The 16,270-nt window shown below is 38.3% G+C and overlaps 1 protein-coding gene across 1 annotated transcript in view; it reads left to right on the top strand.

The window, feature by feature from the left end:
• Nucleotides 1–12,247: 12,247 nt before the first annotated feature.
• The window catches only part of NOC3L (NOC3 like DNA replication regulator), a 28,405-nt gene continuing 24,382 nt past the window's right edge, over nt 12,248–16,270 (top strand). Inside the window, exons 1-3 of the mRNA XM_081267714.1 lie at nt 12,248–12,597; nt 13,612–13,819; nt 16,061–16,193. Coding sequence (XP_081123840.1) covers nt 12,589–12,597; nt 13,612–13,819; nt 16,061–16,193 — 350 coding nt within the window. The 5' untranslated portion in view covers nt 12,248–12,588. The remainder of the gene's footprint in view (nt 12,598–13,611; nt 13,820–16,060; nt 16,194–16,270) is intronic.

Here is a 16,270-nt window from a genome sequence, read left to right as displayed (position 1 = left end):
TAGAAAATTATAGAAATTATGGGATAAAAGATAAACTTAAAGTACTTTAAAATGTTTAAGAAAAGAAGATGTGATTATCTTTAACATGTAGCTGTATGATATGAATTCTTTTTTTTGTTTTTTGTTTTTTTTTTTTAAAGAGAGAGTGAGAGAGGAGAGAGAGAGAGAGAATTTTTAATATTTATTTCTTAGTTCTCGGCGGACACAACATCTTTGTTGGTATGTGGTGCTGAGGATCGAACCCGGGCCGCACGCATGCCAGGCGAGCGTGCTACCGCTTGAGCCACATCCCCAGCCCCTGATATGAATTCTTAAAGGGGATTTAGTAAAATAGCTCTGAATCTAGGCTACTAGGTAAAAACACTGATGGCTTGATTTTTTTTTTTCTTTTCATAAACCATTTAGGATGCAGGGATTGAGGGAGGAAAAAAAGGAAAAGGAGAAAATTCACCAAGAATACTGACTAGGAGGATAGGAAAGAAGAGAGGAAAGAACAAGGGAGGCTAGTAACTAAACTAAAAAGGAAAGTGGCTACCAGAACAGTACTTTTGATCTAAAGCCAGAGTATATCTACAGGAAACAGCTCCCCTTGGGATGGAGCATAAGAATAGGCTCAACTAATATTAAATAGTATAATCCTGAGATTTAAAATCTAGACGAGTCAGCTGGATATGGTGGTGCACTCCTGTAATCTCAGTGACTCAGGAAGTTGAGGCAGAAGGTTTCCAAGTCCAAGGCCAGCCACAGCAATTGAGCAAGTTCCTATTTCAAAATAAAAAGAGTTTGGGATGTAGCTCAGTGGTAAAGCACCCCTGGGGTCAATCCCCATTACCAAAAAGGAAAAGAAAATGAATAGAAAAGAAATTAGCTGATGTGTGGATCTCATACTCAAGTGCCATTAGAGACCAGTAAAGTTAATAAATATTAGATAATAGGAAGCAGAATGACCTGTGGGGAAGTAGAGTATATAGTGTATGTACAGCCACCTAAAGGCATTCAAAAATCAATTTAAAAATAACACACACACATACACACACACACACACACACACACACACACACACACTTTTAACCAAACAAGTTGGCTGGCACAGTTTGTTTCATGGTCCTCCAGTTTGTATTCCTGTGGCTGCTTTAAATTCTTCAGGAAAGAGTTGATAATGTCGAAGAAATTGGTAACAGAAAACACTCAGAAGACCCATAGCACTTAAAATCTACAATAAACCAATGGGTTTTACTTAGTCTATACTTAGGAGTCATCTTAATTCATCAATTCAACAGACCAGTAAATATTTATTGACTCTTACTATGTTCAAAACTGATCTAGGTATTGAGAGTTATAAGACAGTATAGGTCACTATTTCTGTACTTTATATTTAGTCCTTAGTACATGTTGTGGTAAATTTTATGAGTGGGCAATCACACAGAATACAAAATATCCTTTCCCCTTTACTCTGCAGAAAACCAGTGCCTCAAGCTTTCCACAATTTTTCATTTTCATGTTCCATTAGCTTTTAAACTTATTATATGCCCTATATATACACTATAGTATTTTGTATTCTAAAATTGGCTGTCTGCCTATAGAAAATTCCTATATCTTTAGTGAAAGGAAAATAATTTGTGTTTGAATTCCAATTTCCACCCAATTTTCAATAAAGATGCTCAATGAATGCTAATTGAATTTCTTATCTCTTTATCTTTGATGGTTTAAATTTATGTCTGTAATTTTTCTTTTCTTTCTTCTGTTTTTTTTTTTTTTTTTTCAGTGTTGGAGATTGAGCTCAGGGCCATGCTAGGCTGGGTTCTACCACTGAGTTATAATTTTTTAATACTCCTCCCTTCAAGAGATGAAGTCTAATTCCCTTATCACTGAGTTTGTCTGGATTAAGTGACTGACTTCTAACAAATGGATTGGCAGGAATGATGACTTTCACTATTAGATGTTAAAGGCATTAGAAGGCCAGGGATATAGCTTAGTGAATAACGCTTGCTTAGCAGATGTAAGGCCCTCGGTTCAAGCCCAAGCACTACCAAAAAAAAAAAGCATTAGAGCTTTCCACTGTGTTCTCTCTTGGATGACTTGCTCCTTGAAGTCAGCTGCTTTGCTATGAAGGTATTGAAGTGGTCCAGAGGTGAGGTTCACAAGTGAGAAATGGAAGCTTTCTGCCATAGCCATGTGAGCAAGCCATGATGGAAGTGAATCCCCAAGCTTGGTAATGTCTTCAGGTGTCTGTAGTCCTGATCAACACCCAGACTGGAATCTCCAGAATCAGAACAAGCCCGCTAAGCCACTCCTAAAGTCCATTCCCACAGAAACTGTATGAAATAATAAATGTTTATTATTCTTTTAAGTTGCTAAGTTTTAGAGTAGTTGATTAAGTATCAATAAATAACTCATTCAGGGCTGAGGTTGTGCCTCAGTGGTAGAGCACTTGCCTCGCATGTGTGAGGCGCTGAGTTTGATCCTCAGCATCAACTTTAAAAAAATAAATAAATAAAGTTAAAAAAAGAAACAAGGGGCCGGGATTGTGGCTCAGCGGTAGAGCCTACCACGGTGAGGCCGTGGGTTCAATCCTTAGCATCACATAAAAATTAATTAATTAATTAAAGATATTGTATCCAACTACAACTAAAAAATAAAAATAAAAAAATGACTCATTCACTTACTGGAACTGATACACTATATCATTAGGTCAATTTGAAAGCCTATCAGTTTTTTTCCACTTCCCCAAACTGTCAAATTCCTTTTATTATCATTATTTAAAAGTCCTAAAAAGGATAATTAAAGTCTTTTTTCCCCAATGAGCTCAAGAAAGAAATTTCAAAGGGACACATCTTTATCTTTTTTCTGGTGTGAATGTTGGAAGATACATTTTTGATCATCCAGACCTCTCATCCAACTCATGTTACTCACTGATATTACTTATGTATCCATTTATTTGCTCAAATGGTTTAAAATAAAGTAACAGCATCTCTTAGAAAATGAAGCATAAATTTCACCCAAGCACGTTTTTGGAATAGACTGTGGATAAATCCACAAACAGAAATATTTCTAAACTTTTTTTGTTGTTATTTGTATGGGTTTGTTTTCAGTAATGGGGATTGAACCCAGGGACCCTCCACCACTGAGCCACATCCCCAATCCTTCTTATTTTTTCTTGTGAAACTGGGTCTCTTACTAAGTTGTCCAGGTTGACCTCAAAGTTGCAATCACCCTTCCCAGCCTCCAGAGCCACTGGGATTATAGGTATATGCCACTATGCCAACATATTTCCAAAACTGTAACCAGAAGAAGGACTTGCACTTTGGTGATGAATGGAGTAAAGAATACAATAGAATAAGCAGGGTGGTGCTGTAGGAGATGTGAGAGTAATACACATGATACCTTAGATGTTTCATTCTCTGGTCTTTTTCCTGCTCAGCTACGCTTCCCAGCAACTTTAGAATAGAGACTATAGACAATACATCCTTGTTTCACAGAGCTTCTTTCACAGAGAGCTCCTAGCAGAGTCTGGTACAGAGAGGAGAGTGGGGAACTTGTGCTGCCCAAGGGACTATCAGTAACTGTACATGACTTTGTGCATGGAATCTACTTCCCCTTCCCTACGGATTTTGAAAGGCAATGAATACATAAAGAATGGCTCTGAATCACCAATGAAAATAAACAAAAAGGAAAGGTCATGACTTACTTGAACTTATCAGCAAGAATCTTAAATGGAAAAGAACACATATCACAACATTAGAAGAATCCCTCTTTAATTTTCTCCTGATAATAACAACATTGTAGACTAGGAAAAAGGCATTAGGTATTTGATCCCTTGTGCTGAAAAACTACTCCCACTAGTGGGACTGGCATCTGGTTACATTTCCCACCTGGTGTAAACACAGACTTTGCTATAGTATATCCAGTCATCTGAATCTTAATGAAATGAGAAATAATTAAATGAAGCTAATATTTATCTTATAAAATTACTAGCGATAAAATGCAATAATTTACACTTAGTTTAGAAACATAAAAAGTGCTTACATACTGGTAGTTATCATAGACTGGGCTCTCCTGTATTTGACCCTGAGTCAGGTTTAATTGTACCTCACCCAAAAAAGATACAGTAGTCCTCATTTAGCTGAAGTTTCTTTCTCTAGTTCAGTCAGACAGAGTACACTCATAGAATTTTTATTAGAGTATATTGTTATACTTGTTTCATTGTATTATTAGTTATTATTGATCTCTTACTTTGCCTAATTTATAGATTAATCTTTATCATAGCTATGTCTGTATAAGAAAAAACAGAGTATAGGTAGGGTTCAGTTCAGTCATGAGTCTCAAAAAATATCCCCTGTGGATAAGTGGGGGGGCTATTGTTTGTTAAAATCCTAAGCCCAGGTATTTATGAATACAACCTTATTTAGAAATAGGGTCTTAAGCTGGGCATGGTGGTGCATATGGGTAATCCCAGCAACTGGAAGGCTGAGGCAGGAGGATACCAAATTTGAGGCCAGCTTCAGAAACTTACTGAGGCCCTAATCAATTTAGCAATATCCTGTCTCAAAATAAAAAATAAAAAGGGGGCTGGGGTTTTGGCTCAGTGGTGGGGCATTCACCTGGCACGTGTGAGGCCCTGGGCTCAATACTCAGCACCAAAAATAAATAAAATATATTAAAAAATGAAAAGGGCTGGGGATTTAGCTGAGTGGTAAAGCACTTCTGGGTTTAACCACCCCCCAAGACACACACACAAATTAAAAAAAAAGAAAAAAAATAAGGGGCCCGGCTTGTGGCTCAGTGGTAAAGCGAAAGAAAAAATAGCTACATGAAAGCACAGAGACATAGGAAGAATGCTGTATAAAGATGGAGGTCTAGACTAGAAGGATGCATTCATGAGCCAAAGAATGCTGAGGACTGCTAGCTGTCACTAGAAGTGACAACAGAAGTGAGAAACAGGTTCTCCCTCAGAGCCCTAAAAAGGAAAGAGTTCTGCCAATAACTTGTTCTTAGACTTGGTCTCCAGAACCGTACAAGAAAACATTTCTATTATTTTAAGCTACTCAATATATAGTATTTTGTTATGGCATCCATAGGGAATTTATATAGTGTGTGTGTATATATATATATACACACACATGTATGTGTGTGTGTGTGTGTGTATACTCAACGTATAGTATTTTGTTATGGCATCCATAGGGAATTTATATGTATGTATATATATGCATGTGTGTGTGTGTGTGTACATATACACACGCACAGACACACAAATATACATATATATATATATATATATATATATATATATATATATATATACACACATATATATATATATGGGCTTGAGTGCAAGTGGTTTATTTTGAGGTGAGTCCAGGAACCACGGATTGCAGAGTGGAGAAGTGAGACTGGGAAGAGAAGGATGCTAACGGTGTGATGATGAGCAGGCTGCCTCTGCAGGTGAGACTCAATCCTTTTATGAGCCTTTGGGAGATGATGTAGTAAAATCCTCAAGAGTTTTCCTACCTCCAAGGAGCACTGTCACTGGTATAATTATTGGTGTATTTGTTTTCTATGGATGCTATCACAAAATACCAGAAACTTATAGCTTAAAACAGATATTTACTCTTTCACAGTTTTAGGGGCCAGAAGTCTGAAATCAATATCAGTGAGCCAAACTTAAGGAGAGTGTTTATTCCTTGTTTCTTCCCACTTCTGGTGGCTGCTGGCATTCCTGGATTTGTGTTTATACCACCCCAATCTCTGCCTCTGTGGTCATACCACCTTCTCTTCTGTGTGAAATATCCCCCTTCCTGACTCTTATATGGACACGTGTGATGGCTCACCTAACCTCCCTACCTCAACATCCTTAACTTAATTGCTGAGAGCCATAGCCAAGTAGGAATGACACATGGCAATTTCCTTGTCAGCCTACCCAATGTTGCTTAGAGGGAGGACTCTCCATTGTGGAAATGGGTTTGCCTTGGACCCAGGTCATAGTTTTGATTTGAAAGGTGACCTTGCTCAGGGATTAGGGCGGATCTGGGTTTAGGGTGGATCCTGCTGGGAATAGGGCGTATCCTGCTGCCTCAGTCGCCCACTCCTTGAGTTCCGTTGAGTTCTCGCGGGATTCAGAGGGTATTTGGTCCGCAGAGCCCGGTGGTGCGTGTAGAGTGCCGGTGAGAGTTTGGGAATAAAGAGTTGCTGTTGGAATCTACAAGTTTTTGTGGTGGCTCGGTTATTTTGTGCCCAGCCAGACTGTGGCACTTAATCACATTTTTGTCCATGTACAGTAATAGTCATAGGCTTCCATGAATTTTGGCTTCATAGCTTTTGAAGATGTTTTTCATCCTACCACAATTATCATATTTATTCTTCATTTTCTTTTTGTTGTTGGTTGAAAGCTTTTTCCACAGATGGAATTTTGACACTTCTGTCCTGCCATCTAGAGGTGCAGAAAAGTTTTAAGTGAAAATTTGTAAATGCTTACAGGTAACATTTTTGGCGTGCATAGAATTGAAAGTACTGAAGGGCTATAGATGAAACAACAGCAACATCTACTATATCATTATTTTATTTTTATTATTTTGTCTTTTGGTTAAAAATTAATTTTAGCCAGACATGGTGATGTGTACCTGTAATCCTATCAACTTGGGAGGCTGAGGCAGGAGGATCACAAGTTTGAGGTCAGCCTAGCAACTTAGTAAGACCCTATCTCAAAATAAAAAGCAAAAAGGGTTAGGGATATAGCTCAGTGGTAGAGCATCCCTGAGTTCAACCTCTAGTATCATAAAAAAATGTTAAATCTTTTTAAATTTGATAATTAATTATTATTCTTAACTATTTTAATTTCCTGAGGGAACAAAATATAATCTATTTGCAGTACATTTGTGACCTTGCTAAGAAGATATTATCCTATCTAAACTTTGTCCTTTCTGCAGGCTCCATTTAAGTATACATTTCTCTACTATTTTCTCTAAAGCAGTTTTCCTTTATCTTTTAGCACCCATGGGATCTCTTCTATTATTCTCTACTTGGTTATGCAAAATTAACTTTCTCAATTCTATTATATTTTCTCAACTGTTTTTAATGTTGTCAAATATAAGAGACCATGACATATATATTTTCAAATTCTGGATGTTGAGATTTTGGAGATTTACATTTATAATATCATATCATTTAATAATTTTTCATAAGATATATAAAATATCTACCTTGAGTCTACTACGGGCTTTTAGTTTCTCTAAGGTCATTTAGTCATTAGGAGGAAGACCAAAGGTATATATAATCTCTTAGAAACAAATATACTGAATTGGAATCCAATTCCAATCAAATAATCAGACACAGATATATTCTCCACTTCTAAACATTTCTATAAGGACACTCAATGGATGATGACAAGATCATAAAAATTCACATTTTATGATATCAAAAATGAGATAATCAGTACCTCTTGGAAATGATGTCTCTCTTTATAGTTGGAGATTTCTTTTTTTTTCTTGCTGTTGTTTTAAATTATAACAAAAATAGCAAAGCTATTATAAAAATTAGGATAAATGTCCCATTGGTGTGCATAGAACAGACCGCTGGAATGTACACAAATATAGGATAGACAGATAAGAAATCTGAAGAAGAAATAATCTGACCAGTTCATCAGTACAACTTACTTTCTATAGCATCTTGCCCTAATATCTTGTTTTGTCTGAAATTTTTATATCTAATGCAATTTTAGTCAGCTATTTAGTATTTGTTAGTTCACCCATTTTTACATCAGTATAACTATGAAGTGCTATATCCTGAGATTCTAAATAAATTCTATGTTTTGTTTCTTTTTTCCCTTTGGCTTGATGAATTTCATATATTTATTTATTTATTTATTTGTTCTAATTAGCTATACAATAGTTGGTGATTACTACTGAGTAGTTCCTTGATAGCCATACAGCTGGCTTCTAGACCTCTGATAACAGGCCCCAAATTAATAAGTAGATTATATTATAAATCACTACAAGACTGACATCTCAAAAGTACTTTTGAGTAAAAAGTACTTTTTTATGTACTTTTATGGATATAAAAGACTCTTTTATGTCCAAGATTGATGACAGTAATGACAAGGTAACTTTAAGTTATACTTAAATATTACCCCTAATGATTTCTTAATCCTCTGATGATTAGATTTCTTTCTTTTGGTACTGGGGATTAATCCCAGAGTTTTGCCCATGCCAGGCAAGCATTCTACCACTGAGCTACATGCCCAACTCCTTTTACATTTTATTTTGAGACAAGGTCTAAGTTGCCCAGGGTGGCTTTGTATTTGCCATCCTCCTGCCTCGGCCTTCAGAGTTGCTGGGATTATAGGAATGGGCCACTGTGCCCCTGGGTGAGGGTGAGATTTTTTACCTGTTGCACTTTCTCAACGGTCTGAACAGAGTCTAGACTCTTTCCCTCTCCAAAATCTTAGGAGAAACAGAAAGAGGTCTGAGTATGATTAAGCACTTTAACATATGGGAGGACTGTATATTGCCCAACTCTAGGGGGTACCACTCATTATTTATTTGTAGAAATATATATTTTTTTGTTTGTCTGAGGTGGTGTTTTTATTTTTGCCTATAAATTATCTTGAGGAAATGGAAACTTTTCCTAATCCCCACAAGGTCTTCTTTGGATAAGCTGTAGGGGAGCCTGCAGACTCTTTTATGTCCAAGGTTGCTGACAGTAATGACATTTAAAAAAAAAATAATAATAATTTTTTTAGTTGTAGATAGATACAATACCTTCATTTATTTTTATGTGGTACTGAGGACTGAACCCAGAACTTCACATGCTTTAGGCAAGTGCTCTACCACTGAGCCATAACCCCAGCTTAGACATTTTTTTTCTAATTTGGGATACTGAGAGGAGGTGGTCTTCTTCTGTCATAAATGGTTATTATATGTGGCAAACATTCAAATAGACCTATGTTACAACCTATATAAATTGTCCTGTGGAAATAGAACATCTAAAGCCTTACTGTATTACGTCATCTCAGTAGCAGTTTTGAAACCTGTTTGTTCATAGAAAACAGAAAAATTATAATACGGTGAGTGGACTGGGCATGGTGGTATATGCCTGTAATTCCAGCAACCTGGGAGACTGAGGCAGGATGATTCCAAATTCAAAGCCAGCCTCAGCAACTTAGTGAGGCCCTAAGCAACTTAATGAGACCCTGTCTCTAAACAAAAAATAAAAAGGGCTGGGATATGGCTCAGTGGTTAAGTACCTCTGGATTTACTCCCCGGTATCAAAGCAAACCAAACCAACCAACAAACAAAAAACTCCCCAAATATGGTGAATGGCCAAGAAAGCCATGGCTTGTTTCCAAAGATCTCTGGAATATTGGGATTCTAGTTGTAGATAACTAAATGAAATAGGGAAGGTTGGAAGTACAAATAAAAAAACAGTTCAATTTTGAATGTGGTAATTTGAAGTTCCATGGTTATCACGTGGAAATGTCCAAGAGGCAGGTGACTACAAAACCAAATGAAGCTTGGAGGAGAGATATGGGCTGGATAAAATCTCTTTGCAATCCATAGGTGGATGAGATCATGCTAGAAGAGCAAGTAGAGCAAGAAGAGAAGCAGAAAAGTGGGCCAAGTGTAGAACCCTGAGCATCTTCTATATTGAAGAGACATAAGGAGGAAGAAACAGAGGTAGGAGGAGAGCCCAGGGAAGAAGCTGTTAGGAGAGCCAAGGGAGTCAACATTCTAATGTGAGAAAGGAGAAATGTGTAGCATCAAGTGCAGCAGAGGGATCCATTGAGGCTAAGAAAAGGGAGGAATGATGTAATTCATGCACACTTAGAAAAAACCCACAACAATTTGGAGGTTTTGGGTGACCCGAATGAGATCAGTCTCTATGGAATGTTATGAGTAGGGCCAGATGGGTTCTTAAAAAAAAAAATGTGTATATATTATATATATATAATATATATACACACACACACACACACACACACATATATATTTTAATTATTGATGGATCTTTATTTTATCATTTATTTACATGTGGTGCTGCGACTCGAATGAACCCAGTGCCTCACACATGCTAGGCAAGCGCTGTACCACTGAGCCACAACCCCAGCCTCAGATGGGTTCTTAACCTCCCAAAATGACTCACAAGAATCTATAGAAAACCTGCAATACTAGTTTAGGATAGCCCAGTGACCCCCACTAATCTGTATCTAGAAAAGCTCTGAAGGATCCAAGAGGATGCAAAGTACAAACTAGGCTTAGCAATGCCTTGAGTGAATGGCAGGTGACACAAAGATGAACAGAATTGTGTTCATTAAGAAACCATTAAGATTACAATAATAGGACTCTTATAAACTCCCATTTTAAAGTTTGTTTTCAAACAATAAGCTACTCAGATTCAAGACAGGAGAGATTTAGTTTGGCAACAAATGCTTAAGAATGATCCAGAGATTTTGGTTGATTATAAACTTTAAGTGGGCCAAGAGTATGACACATTTCCTCAAAAAGTTAGCACGGGGCTGGGGATGTGGCTCAAGCGGTAGCACGCTCGCCTGGCATGCGTGCGGCCCGGGTTCGATCCTCAGCACCACATACCAACAAAGATGTTGTGTCCGCCGAGAACTAAAAAATAAATATTAAAAATTCTCTCTCTCTCTCTCTCTCTCTCTCTCTCTCTCTCTCTCTCTCTCCTCTCTCACTCTCTCTAAAAAAAAAAAAAGTTAGCACAGATGTGGGCTATAACAGAGAAGAGAAAGTTGAGGCACTAGGGAAGTATTGGTTCCTTTTTCTGGAAATAAGGATGAACAGGAAAGGAGGAATACAAAACAACAATTAAAAGTTTATTAGAAAAAAAGTGAGATTTGAATATGTTTATAGGATAAGAGGAAGGATTTACTAGGAAAAGGACAAGGTAAAGAATAGGAGAGAGGGGTTGGGGTTGTGGCTCAGTGGTAGGGCGCTTGCCTAGCATGCATGAAGCACCAGGTTTGATCCCCAGCACCACCTAAATAAATAAATAAATTAAATAAAGGTATTATGTCCATCTACAACTAAAAAAATATTAAAACAACAACAACAAAAGAATACCGGAGAGAAGGGATAATTAATGATAGAAGAGTCTGAAGAAGCTGGGAGGAGTTGGTTTTGAACTGGTTTGAGGATGCCTCATTCTTGGAGAAGCTAGAAGGAAGCTGAAAAGATGGGAGTGACCGCAGATATGCTGAAAGTTTGGGAAGGAATTCAGGCACTTGGGAAGAACACAGGCTGATGTTTTTAATTTGTTTGATGAAGTAATACTCCAGAGAGACAGGCTCTGCTGTTTCTGAGACAGGGTGTGGAAAGAGAGAGCAAGTGGGAAGTTGGAGGGAGGTAGAAAGAAGAATGCTAGATAGAAGGGGATTCTTGGTCCGAAGTGGGATCCAGAAATGGGCAGGTTTCTTTTCAGTTTTCCTAAGGCCTACACCATCCACAGCCTCAGAACTCTTTTGACCCTCTACTGGATTTTCTCACCTGGTAAGGACTGTGAGGCCACTGTTGGGGTTTCAGGGCTGTGCTCAGTGACTTGGGAGGCTGAGACAGGAGGATCTTGAGTTCAAAGCCAGCCTCAGCAATGGCGAGGGGCTAAGCAACTCAGTGAGACCCTGTCTCTAAATAAAATACAAAATGGGGCTGGGGATGTAGTTCAGTGGTCACGTGCCCCTGAGTTCAATCCCCGGTACTCGCTCCCACTCCCCTCCCCCCAAATCATATACCTGTTTTTTTTTTTTTTTTTTTTAAAAACAACCTGGAGTGAATTCTCAAATTTATCCAGGGGAAAAAAGTGGGAGACAAGCATTTGAATAACCTATTCTTATTTTTGCAATGCATAAAACTTCCAGTAAAGATTAATGACTTTGGCAGAATGACTAAGTATATAAAATTTATCCAAAGGTAATATTTGTAAAATATCGAAGTGCAGATAGGTCTCACCAATTAGGTCTTTATCAGATAAATGGCTAAAATTAAAGCAAAGTATATTTTAAAATAAAACTTCAAGAATCATAGACCTTTGAGAGAGCTGATGAGAAATTCATTGTCCCACAAAGACGCTCGGAGTCCCCGTGGAAAAGCGGGCAATATACGCAGGGAAAGAGCTTTTTTCCTCTGCCCTCAAGACTTTCCGGAGAAAAGAAGATTACGAAAATCAGGGTCTATAACAGGATATTAAAAACAACGCGAAGAGAGGCGCAAAATACAGACCAGTGATTGAGAAAGCCAAGTCTTCAAGACTTTTAAAGAAACTGGTCGAGAGTCAGAGAATCAATCCAAGAAATTTGCAGAAGTCGCACTCCTACCGTGGCTCCGCGCCGCTCGCGGCTCCCGGGGGCTTGTGCGCGCGTACGCCGGGCGCCGCCACCAGTCACCACTAGACGGCGCACTCTCGAGCCTGCCTACGGAAATCCCGCCTCCCATTTCCGGCGGCGAGGGATGGGGCGGAGTTGGAGGTCGCTTCCTGCTCTGGGAGTATTTCAGCTCCAGCACGTGTGTGATTCCTCCGTGTTGCTGGATTACCTTTATCTCGGGTGAATTTGTGGGGTCCGGACTCCTTTCAGGCCGAAGCATGAAGGCGGTGAGTGTTCCTAAGAGCCGAGTTCTCGCAACTTAAGGGCCACTGTAACTGACAGTCGGTGCCTGGTTTACCTTTTCGGTGGGGGTAAACCCACCGAATAGGGGGCGGTGGCTTAGATCGGCCTCCGAGCTCCACGCACTGTCAGCTTCCCGGGTTCGTCGTCTCCCGCTGTGCGCGTGCAGGGCTTCAGGAATCCCCGACGAGTTAAGCGCTGAATCTGGCATTCCTTAAGGTGTCAGATTTGGAAGGGTTCTTCTGAACCATGTTAGTCGAACCCTTTAGCTAAAGGTGAGAAGCATGGTCCAGACTTCAGGGAGTGTATGGTCTGAGTTACACTCAGACGAGTCCGTCTCACCCTTAAACGGTAAGCAAATAGGAAGTCAGGTGGTTTGCCTTAATTCAGAGATTGGATTACGCTTGGATTTGGATTTCTGAAGGATGGGTCACCTGCAAGAGTGGAATGCAAAGACAGTTTTGCCCTCCTCAGTTTAGAGGGGTCTTTTGCAAGTTGCATAACCTCTTTGAGCCTCGGTAAATCTTCATCGGTGATGTGAAGCTAACAGCAGTCACTATTTAAGCTGTTGTAGGTAATTTGTTAGAGCAGTTTGCAAATGATAAAACAGCATATAAATATCAGTTGTTATTGTTAAAACAATAACGCGGGCCATTGTATTGCTCTGTGTTAAACAACTGTATTAAATCTAAGGTCCTGAATAACTGTCTACCATGAGATCAACAATTCTTAATCGTTTTGGGATCTTAGACTCTTTGAGTAACTGTAGTCACAGTTCTGGTTACTGGAGAACCCTACTTGGAATGACCAATACTTCAGTGTCATTCTGTAGGATTACTGGCATAGTTTGTTATCAGGCTTTATATGCAAGATGTATGGCTGTGTGACATTAAAATCATGGGATTGATTTGGTGAAATTTAGAATCAATTCTCTTTAACTTGATATAAAAATAAAATAATTTAAATTTCTCAGTGTATTGTCTTCTATTATTGTTTTCTAGAGACGAAATAAAAAACAGGTCCCAAGCTTTCGCAAGTTGCTAAAAACTAGTAAAGTCAAACTTGAAAACAAGTTAAAAAACAAGCAACATAAGCAACAAAGCACTCTCAAGAAGTACAGGAAGGAACAGAGAAAATTAAGGCAAGCTGTAAAAGATGCTGTGTCTAAGAAACCCATTCCACTGGAGGACCCAAAGAGAAGACGACCAGGTAATTGTGAAAGCATTTATGAGCCCTAGTTTTCATTGATTATTCTGAAATATTCTTCATGGAGCGAACTTTACTTTCTAGTAGCTACTCTTATACTCAGATCTTCCAAAGTGTAGGTAAGGATAATATAGTTCTGTATATATGATCACAGTCACATTTCAATGCAGTCTTCATTGTGAGAAACAGCTACTCTTTGCTTGCAGTTTGTCTCAAAAGCAGATCTGAATATACAGTACTTGGGAAAACAGGCTCAGAGTAGCTATATAAATAAATGTTGGGCAGTGTGTCAATGCTACCACTTTCCCATTCCCTGAAGTTGGCTAAGGTGAAAAGATTGTTTTTCTTTGGCACATTCTGTGTGTGTGTGTGTGTGTGTGTGTGTGTGTGTGTTTTTCTGGGTTTGAACCAGGGCCTTGTACATTCTAGTCAAGTGCTCTATTTCTCAGCTATGTCCTCAGTTCACTCTGCATTTTTCAAAGTGTTGCCAAGATACATTTCCTTTTCTAAACTTCTGGCATTTTTTCACTTGTAAACTTGGATTGAATTTGAGCTCTAATTGTCTGGGTTATTTTCAAGAACTTCATTACTCAAAACAGGAAAAGAATACAGTAATTTTGAGTCAGGCGGTTTCTGCAACTTCACTGGTACTTTTAGGGTATTCAAAAAATATCCTAAACTATTCTCCCCACATCCATCTCATTCTCTTAATCCTGAGGTAGTTTGATTCCTTGGCAACACATTAGTGTGTTATGTACAAGGCCGTTTGACTGGAAGTCAAGAAACTTGGGCTTTTATCTTGATTTTGTTACTTACAAGCTATGTGGACTTGGTCACTTAATCTCCAAATGCTTTATCTGTAAACAGTGAATTGGGTGAGTTAGGTTTAGGTACTTTTAAAGATTTCCTCTAAGTTTTACACTTTAAAAAGCATAATGTCCTAATAGTTTTAATAAATAACAGCAATGTCTTCATTATTATAGTTCAACATCTAAGCAAAGTCTGTCAGACAGATCTGAGAGTACAAGGAAACGATGAAAGCAAAAGGCTGTTGTGGGAAATTGGAGGAATTTTTAGCTTATGACTTCTCAATTCTCATTAAAGTAGGAAATTGGGTCCTCTGATGATTACAAAGTGAGATAGATGATGGGGTTAGAAGTGTGATGGTAAATAGAAAAATCCTCTACAGAAGAGAGAAAGCTGACCAAGAAAATGCACCCATTGCTGCTATGTTTGAGAAATGGAATTTTCATTACAGTAGATTATAGTGCCACTCTGTGCAGGGTTTATATTTATATCAAAATATTTACTAGTCTTATTGCTATCAGGAAGAATTTTAAGTTCTCTTAAGCATTAAGATTTTCTTGCTTATATTTGAAACACTAGCTCTTACAGTGATCTCTGGTATTTAGTTGGTGTGCTTCCCCCCCCCCCCTTTCTTTCTCTCATGAAAAAGAGAGCAAAGGACAGAGAAGTTAGAATGATATATACTTTGGGTTTTGTGAGATGTGAGTATCTTAGGGATTGAGAATATTGGCATGAGAGTGGTTGAAGTGATACCATGTAATTTAGGTAAGGGACTGAAGACAGAACACATGGGTAGAAAGTGGAGTATTTCAAGAATTGAAGGTCTACATTTAGTTAATGAAGAAGTGCATTGGGAGTATCTGAGAGCTGGAACCCTGAAAATTTGTGTTCAGAGTGGGGTGAGCACCAGGATTTGGGACATGGCACTTGGAGAGATGAGCTGAAGTGGAATGGAAGTGAAAGTCATGGGAGATGAGAAGGAGCTAAGAGAGTGACATTGGTTCTTTTTTTTTTTTTTTTTTTTTTTTTTAATATTTTTAGTTGTAATTGAACACATCCTTATTTTATTTATTTATTTATTTTATGTGGTGCTGAAAATTGAACCCAGTGCCTCACACATGCTAGGCAAGTGCTCTACCACTGAGCCACCACCTCAACCCTGACATTGGTTCTTAACTGCCCTGAGAGACATTTATTTTTTGGTGGTTACTATGACCTGGGAATGCTGTTGACATTGAGATTGAGGAGTCAGAGATGCTAGCATTTTTCCTAGCTCAGGGCACCCCAGTACAATAAAGAATTGTCATGTTCAAGATGTTGATGGTGCTCCTGTTAGAAACACTGGGCCAAAGTTTAGAAAAAAATAAGCTTTTCTTGTTGTGAACCCCAAAGTGTAGAGTTTACATCTCTAATAATTGTTTTTTATTTTTTGTATAGTTAAAAGGATTGAGAAAGAAGAGGAGGAAGAAGAGGAAGCACTTCCTTTAGATATGATGGATGAAGATGACTTACAGTTAATGAAGGATTTAGGACAAAGAGCATCTTTTCTTACAAGAGATCTTTCTTCTAGGTAGTATTTCATTTGAGTTATAGTCATTCACATGTTACAAACTTGGTTCTTAATGTTACATAGGTGGTTACTTCAAA

Source organism: Spermophilus citellus (assembly GCF_964194105.1).
Source record: "Spermophilus citellus genome assembly, chromosome: 15".
Taxonomy (NCBI): Eukaryota; Metazoa; Chordata; class Mammalia; order Rodentia; family Sciuridae; genus Spermophilus; species Spermophilus citellus.
The sequence above is the reverse complement of the archived record's forward strand: the minus strand, read 5'-3'. Positions and strand labels throughout refer to the sequence as shown.